The following is an 8,267-nucleotide window of genomic DNA, read 5'->3' on the forward strand; positions in this document are numbered from 1 at the left end:
GAACATAGGCCTTATACTGACTGACCTCCCTGGAGTCTAGACCTCAGCTCATTGAATTGGTTGCCTGATCCTTTTGATTCTGTGTCCCTCATTCCCTCCTCTCATCTACATTGCCTCCCACTCGGTTCACACCGTCATCCTCTCTGCCCTCCTGCCATGAAACAGCAGCCTTGAGTCAAGAGGGACTTCTGAGCTACGGGGCCCCTGCTCCTGTCTCCGTGTCTTGTCGGTGTCGGCATGTAGCATGCGCCACGCACTGTTCTAAGCTCTGAGAGTATAGCAGTGATGGTTGTGAGAGTGTTAGTGCCGACAGAGGCCAATGCCCCTGTGTACAGAGGAGAATTGAGCTCTCTCGTTCTCTCCAGGTCTGTCTGCGAAGGTCCCTTTAAATGGATTCAAACCATGCATTTTTTTACTTGTAGTCAACACTCTACCGTTTGTGCTGCACAGGGACTTTGTTCCTGGTCATCTTTTGCTCACCTCTTACATTTAAGGTCATCCATTGTGCACAGAGCCAAGGGCTGGAGTGTGGTCGCCAACATGCACATCTTAAACTAAGGATTTGTTGCTTCTTCCCATCTTACGTGTGAAGAAACTCTGGGCTAACGAAGTGAAGTAACTTGCTCAAGAAACACATCTAACACAGAGAACCAAGATTCACTTCCAACTCAGCTAGCTCTAAATTCACTGCACGCACCACTCACCTCAACTGCCTCCCTTACACGGGAACCTAAATCCATAGTCTTGCTTGTTCAAGAAAGGACAGCTGAGGAAGTAGGCTTCCAGGTGGATAACCCCCCCCACCACAGCCATCAAGATTGATTTTGACTCATAGTGACTCCGTAAGGCAGAGTAGGACAACATCTCTTGATGGGAATGGACAGCCTCATTTTTGCCTCATGGGGTAGTTGGTGGATTCGAACTGCTGACCTTGTGATTAGCAACCCAGTGGATAACCCACTCCACTCCCAGGGCTTTTTCTATGTGGGTAATGCATGGCTAGATCTGGCTGCATCTTTCTTGTGGTTCTTACGCTGTGTACTCATCTCAGTGTGATTAACTGCTCCGAGATTTTTCTTTTTAATAAAACCCTATCACACCCAAACAGTGCCAAATTTATAACCTGTAGTAAATTTGCAGAGTTATAAAACTGAATGAGTTCTCTCTTCTTTATTTTGTACACCTTAATTACTAGGGAAGGAGTACATTAAAACTGAGATCATGGGTTAATTAATTTGTCCTGGACTGTAGAATTTTATGGACAACCAGAACTAAAGTAATGGTTGTATAGGTGCAATTGACTAAACATGGCTTATAAATGTTACAGAAATTCCCGTAATTAGTCCCACTGCAGCTATTTAGCCGGGGAATTTTATAGCAGACATAAATTATGAAGGTGAAGAGGAAGAAAAATTTGGAGTTGACATAGTGGCATTTTCAAAAGCTATAATTTCAGGAAACATGTTTTGCATTATTATGACTTCTTTCATTTCCACATTTCCCCCTTATTAAAATTTTTATGTTGTTGGGGTTGTTTGGGTTTTTTTTAATGATAATATCATGGCTATCAAATGTTAAGTGCATTAAACCCAAGTAATACCTTATGAAAATAGACCACTAGCTCCAATTCTCAAAGTACTTAACTACCAACCAAAGGTTGGAGAGACCTGTTTGATCACACTCTTCAAAGTCATGTTTGCATATTTTAATAGATTGAAAAGGAAAGTTACAGGTTATATTTAAATAGTGTTCTCTGTCATTGGATCTTGACACATTTTAACCTACCTGTTAAAGCGCGAGTTATAAATAGCTCCTCTTTCAAAGGTGTTCATTATACCTCATTGGCTCTTGTTATAGGAAATGCAAATGCAATTTGCCAAGTGCCCGTCCTGAGGGTGAGCAATTACTTGTGTACTTCAATGCCTGGTTCATGGTCAGCGGTACCACTTGGTTAAAGAGTGGATTTGCCTTCGACATGGAGAATGGCATTTACATGGAGAATGGCCTTGGCTGCTGGCTGGCAACGTAGGTAATGAGAAAACCTTTCGCTTTTTCCAGGGCAGCAAGCAGCTGTTGAACAACTATCCTGTGTACATCACGAGCAAACAGTGGGACGAGGCTGTAAACTCTTCCAAGAAAGACGGGAGACGGCTCCTTCGATACCTCATCCGATTTGTTTTCACGACCGATGAGCTTAAGTACTCATGCGGCCTTGGGAAAAGGAAAAGGTCAGTGCAGTCAGGAGAGACAGGTCCCGAAAGACGCCCTCTGGATCCAGTTAAAGTCACATGCCTTCGAGGTACTGCATCCTTCCCCTCAGTGTCCGCCATCTGTGACCTCATTTCACCGCATGGGCTGTGGCTCCCCGCGTACGAGTGTTCGGCCGTACTGTATTTTGGTTTCCCCACCCCCACCCCCGCTGTGACCTTACAGGCTTCATGTGGCCCATCTCCTTGGTATTCAGAAATTCTGTAACAATTCTCCATTTGCTTGAGCCTTGGTAGTCTCGCTTAACGGCCCAGAAACATTGCATAGCACCTCATGTTCCCCACTTTGCATTCTGAGGTTCATTGCCACCAGACAAGGCCGCTGCCAGCAAAAGAATACGGGGCACGCGCAGAACAGGGGTAGACTGGTGCATTGTGACTGTGCAGCTAAGTATTGTGATTTCAGGATCCCTAGGGAGAAAGCCAGGGGTGGCTAACCCAAAGGTCCGTGGTCCGAACCCACCAGCGACTCTCCGGGGGACTGAGTGGCTGTCTGCTTCCGGAAGGTTTACAGGCTTGCAGACCTTGTGTGCTAGTCCTAGTCCATTCTGTCAAGTTGCTATGGGTAGGAATCAACCCGGCAGCAACCAATACAAGAGAGTGAGTCAAAAAGTATTGCTACAAACCAATAGCGCCTTTTAGCAACAAAAACTGTCGACATGTGAAGCTGTGGTTTTTCCACCTCTGCTTCAGCTCTGTCTGCGCACTCGAAGAGGCGGTAGCTCCCTCTCTCTAACCCGTCCCTGAAGAAAGCCAGGTTGCGGATGGCGCAGGGCCAGGCGGTGTGTAGTGTCGCGTGACCAGGTCGCTACGAGTTGCAACAGACTCTCCCTCCCCGGATGACAGTGACCCCCCTCCCCCGGAGAACGCTGCCATCTTCAACTGACACCATGGCAAAGCAGCCGTTTTGACCTCCTTAATTTGGCCCTCCTGTTCAGTGTTCCTCAGGTTTGGGTTCTCAGAAGTCTGAAGGCACAAGATCCAGGTTGTAGGGGGAATGGACTGGGGCAGCCCACCGAGATTCTCACAGGCCCTCCCTTGCTGTCTTTGAAGAATAGGCAAACGCAATGTCGTCATTGGGGAGGGTGATGTCAGGACAACTCCCCTGGCCTTCCTCCCGGGTGCAGGGCTAAGTTTCCTTCCGATTGCTTCCTAAATAAGCTCCTGCGATCATCTGGTGGCCTTCGAGAAAATCTATCAAGAGGACCCTCTGAGAATCCCCAAAGGGAGTTGCCCTAGTCTGAAATGAGGGGCCCAGCACATCCTTTCACGAGCCACTCTTTTGAGGCCATCCTTTTGGAGGGCGCCCTGATCAGACAAAGCCAAGCGTGTTACCGAGAGGGCTTGTCTGCAGCATCCACTGATGGCAGGCGTCTGTTCAAACACGTTTGTCTGGGATAAGCGTGCCTGTGTGAACTAGAAACCCGGGAGCAATACTTTTTGACTTACCTTCACATATATGTTGGTCGAATGATATTCCACGTCTGGTTCTAATTGCTGCTTCCTTCTCCCTACCTTCTAAAGACTAGTTTTCTTAACACTTTCAATTTGCTTAGAATTCATTCTCCTTAGTGCCTATCCCTTGCCCCTTTCATCTGAAAATTGAACAAGAACTGTCTGTGTAAAGCACTAGTTAGGTAACGTTTCACCTGTGTCAGCAGGTGGACGCTCTACAGCTATTCTCAGTATGATAGCTCAGAGAGGTCGGGGAGGGAGAACCCAGAGATGGACAGTTGATTCAGCAGGTGCAAATAAACAAAACACACGGAAACAGGAGCGTGTCAACAAAAACACCATTCACACCTGAGAAATCCATTCCAGAAAGCTCAAATATTAACCTGTCTGGTTCAACAGCAATTTTTTAGTTTGACCAGATCTAATATTATTGATTCTGAACAGGGATCAGTATTTCCCCGAGAGGAAGTCACGAGTAAAGTGACGATCACTGTTACATCCTTGGTTAGGAGAAAGAGGAGGAGCCTTTTCTACTCCTCCACCCCCTTCGGGCATGTCCATTATGATTCTCAAACATCTGTGTTTCTGAGACACACGTGGAGATTCTGTTAGCAGCCCAGGCTCCCTGGGAGGCCCCTGGTGGTGTAATGGTCACATGCTACTGCAATCCACAAGGTCCAGTGTTCAAAACCACCAGCCACTCCTCTGGAGACAGACGGGACTTTGTACTCCCATAAAGAGTTGTAGTCTCGAAACCCACAGGGCAGTTCTGCCCTGTCCTATCGGGTCGCCATGAGTTGGAATCGACTCAGTGGCAGTAAGTGAGGTTCCCTGGGCCCATTCCCAGATACTCTGGGTCCTGGATGGGGCCCACCTATGGACACTTTTCACAGGCCCCCTCGGTGATTCTGATGGAGGTGGTGCATGCTGAGAAAAACAACTAAAATGGGTGTTTGCTAGGCACAAGCGTCCCAGCATATTTAGTGTGAAAATCCCGCTTTGTCAAAGACTCTAAGTTATGGAAACTAGTCGTGGTTTCCTTTATGCCCCAACATCATCAGAGAGGATGGGGTAACTCACCTAGAGGTAATGGGGAGCTTGGGGACTTTACCAAGGACGTCCACCATGTACACACGGGGAATTTGTCCGTAGGCCCCAAAGGAAGTTAAAGGGCATTAAGATAAAGATTCTCACAGAAACATATGCCTTTCCAATAATTCTAAAAATGATTTTACATTTTAACCCCAAAGTCAGTGAAACCGTGAATGAAATACATCTCAAACCATCAGTAGCATTGTCTGGAGAACGGCCCTGGACCCAACATCCCCCAGAGGCACCTCAGGCAGCCTAACCAGAGACCTGCTGCCACGAGCTGATTTCTCATGTAATGAGCGCAAGCTTCTGTCTTTGGGGTGAAGACATAGGCCAGAAAGGGTGATGGTGTGAGTTGTGGGACAGCAGGTGACAGCATAGATATGTGATTCTCAGGCCCTCCTGTGCACTAGAAGGCATTCCCTTCCTAAAGATGCAGGTGAAACAGCAGCCTGCTGGGTGGTCCAGCGGGCTCCCAGGGTGAACATCCTCGCTGTGATGTGCAAGGCTGAAAAGGACAAGGAAACCTCAGACTTGGGACCCGCTCGGGGTGGAAAGCAGCGTGCTTAGGGGAACGCAACCAAATTCCAGGCGGTGCTTACGCCTTTAATCCTGGAGGGCGGCGGAAGAGGCTTTCTTTCCTCTTCTTGGAGGCCTGTAAAGGCCCGTCCTAGTTCCAGAGCACAAGGAGCTCTCAGCAGTCTCTACCAGGAAAAGTCCCAGCATGACAATATGAGGGAGGCAGCAGGAGGGCGGGTCACAGAGCAGGATCGCCGTGTTGTAGTCGGCTTTCGCAGGAAGGAGCTCTGGCAGTCCTGCACTATCCGCCTTGGATTTCCTGCCGTTGGTCACTTTTGTCTTTTGTCTGTGAGGGTTGGAGAATGTGGACGAGGATAGTAAAGTTACTTAAACAGCTGCTGAATACCTACTGCATAAAGGAGGGACTAAAAGACGTGAGAGGAGTAGAAAACAGGAGCCCGGGGGGCTAGTGGGTTACGGGGGGGGGGGGCTGCTAACCGGCCAGGCCAGCAGTTTAAACCCACCAGCCACTCCACAGGAGGAAGAGGAGGCTTTCTGCTCTCACAAAGACTTACAGTCTCAGAAACGCTCAGGAGCAGTTCTACTCTGTCGGAACTGCCTCAAAGGCAGTGAGTTTGGTTGCTTGGCTCCTGGAGTTTATTGTCTGTGGGTCCTTTGAGGAAGATGGTAAGCCCAAGAGAGAATGGGCTGAATAGGCCGGCCTCATAGATTCCAGGACATCTGTCTCTCGGAGCAGGGGTATGGTGATCATGACCTAAGGGTGGGAATTCGCCCCATGTTTCTGAGGCCCAAGGATTAGCCACCTGCTTCCTGCCTACCACGTGGGTCGAGGAGCTGAGTAAGTATGGTTCATGCCCAAGGAAGATAACCAGGGCTGGGATGAAGCCGGGGTTTTTACCTCAGGCAGCATTCAAGGGAATGCCCCCCCATTCAGTAATGCCCGTGCTCATTATCCGGGAGACCCGACGCTCTGGAGATGTGCAGACCTCAGTTCATAGGTTGGTTTCTGGGGGGAGTCCTTTAGAGTGCCAACTTGTGCACTGTAAATTCTTTGTTCTCACTGCCATCAGGCCGAAGCTGCACCTAGCAACCCTGCCAGACAGGGTAGAGCTGCCCCTGTGGGTCTCCGAGGCTGGAACTCTTAACGGGAGTAGAAAGGCTGGTCTTTCTCCCACGGAGCGGCTGGTGGTTTCAGACTGCTGGCCTTGGGGTTAGCAGCCCAACACATAACCACCAAATCAGCGGGCTCCTCCCCAAAGTCACTAAGACCAGGCATTTCCAGATTCCAGGCAAAGCAGGCCCTGCAATCCGAACCCCGACATTGCACCGTGGCGGGAATTGCACCGGAGAAGGTCAGGTGCGTGCACAGAATCCCCTGGAAGCTTCAGGCAGCTGCACAAAAGCTCTTTGACTTAACGCTTCTCCCCAAATACTCAATTCCCTTGGCAAGTGTTCCAAAGTAGCTAACTTAGAAAGATCTATGTCCACTACCCTCTTGAGGAAGAAATAAAAAAGTTAAATTGACCTCAATCTAAGGGAGGCCAGATATACTCATATCCAGCAATGTCTGTCTCTCTCTCATGCACGCACGTGCACGCGCACGTACACACAGATTTAGTTAATACACTTTATCCTTTGTGTGCATTCACTCTTCCGGACATGCTCATTGCTTTTCTGGTGGAATTAAGTGCGTAGAGGACATCTCATCTCAAGGCATGTGTCTACAGATAGCACCGTCCAAAACTAAGCAGGGCTCCAACCCACCAGCTCCTCACTCTGCAGGCGAACGGTGCGGCAGTCGGCTTCCGGGAAGACTGACAGCCTCGGCAGTTCTGCTCTGACCCCAGTTAGAGTCTCTCTGAGTCGGGACTGAGTGGACAGCAGTGTGTTTGGGTTTTTTTTTTAATAATACAATCTTTAAGGATTTTTGGAACCAACTCAGATGCCTCTTTCTCCCTTGGTGTGACTTGGGCTTCCGTGAGTCAGAATGGACTCAGTGCCAGTGAGTTGAGTTGTGGGGTTTGGTGCCTCGCCCCGTTCTAGCTGACGAAAGAATACCACAGTGTTGATGCTTCACAACTTGTAGAGATGGTGAACCTTCTCAAACTGCACGCATAGCTGACACCAAGTGTGAGGTATATATATCATGGCGTAGAAATCAGTGGCTTATCATTTCAGCAGAAGATGTTACATAGAGGTTGTGCACCCTTATCCTATGTGACATTGACCTTGTGCGTATAAAGGAACATTTAGATGGGATAAGGTTGTTCTAACTGGTGACATCATCACGGCATTGCCTTGGGTTTCCCATGAATCTTTTCTGTAGAGCTGTGACTTAAAAGTAAGTAGCATCTCCTATTAACTTCGGCAAAAACCAGCTGTTTCTCTCTCTCTCTCTCTCTGTCGTTGTGTGTCTTCCCACAGAATTCATTAGGATGCATTGTACCTCTAACCCCGATTGGTGGATGCCCTCGGAGGAACAGATAAACAAAGTGTTCAGCGACGCCGTGGGTCACGCCCGACAGGGGCGCGCAGTGGGGACTTTCCTGCACAACGGCGGCTCCTATTATGACGGGATTGATCATCAGGCTTCTCAGGATGACGTCTTCAACAAAAACCCCCAGGATGGATCCGGGGATTAGTGGACCAAATCTCCCACTGTAGCAGCGGGTCCTTTCAAGAGTTCCAGTCGTGAACGTCCTGTCAACATCACCTTACAATCCAAAGCATGTCGCGCTCTCATACTTCAGACATCCTGCACCGTAGCCTTCTAGACCAGCTCTCCCAGTGCCCAGCGAGAAATCCACTTAGGACTGTTTGGGAAGTCAATAGCAACTGCAACGGCATTTCAGCGTATTGCAAAAACAGCAAAAGCTACAACTTGTTTTAAATGATTCTTAGTTACACAATGAG

General features: G+C 48.7%; 1 protein-coding gene across 1 annotated transcript in view; it reads left to right on the top strand.

The window, feature by feature from the left end:
• Nucleotides 1-7,996, top strand: part of BEND4 (BEN domain containing 4) — a 34,470-nt gene extending 26,474 nt beyond the window's left edge. Inside the window, exons 4-5 of the mRNA XM_075544995.1 lie at nt 2,059-2,299; nt 7,779-7,996. Coding sequence (XP_075401110.1) covers nt 2,059-2,299; nt 7,779-7,996 — 459 coding nt within the window. The remainder of the gene's footprint in view (nt 1-2,058; nt 2,300-7,778) is intronic.
• Nucleotides 7,997-8,267: the final 271 nt, after the last annotated feature.

The sequence above is a fragment of the Tenrec ecaudatus genome, chromosome 3 (assembly GCF_050624435.1).
Source record: "Tenrec ecaudatus isolate mTenEca1 chromosome 3, mTenEca1.hap1, whole genome shotgun sequence".
NCBI classification, from domain to species: Eukaryota; Metazoa; Chordata; class Mammalia; order Afrosoricida; family Tenrecidae; genus Tenrec; species Tenrec ecaudatus.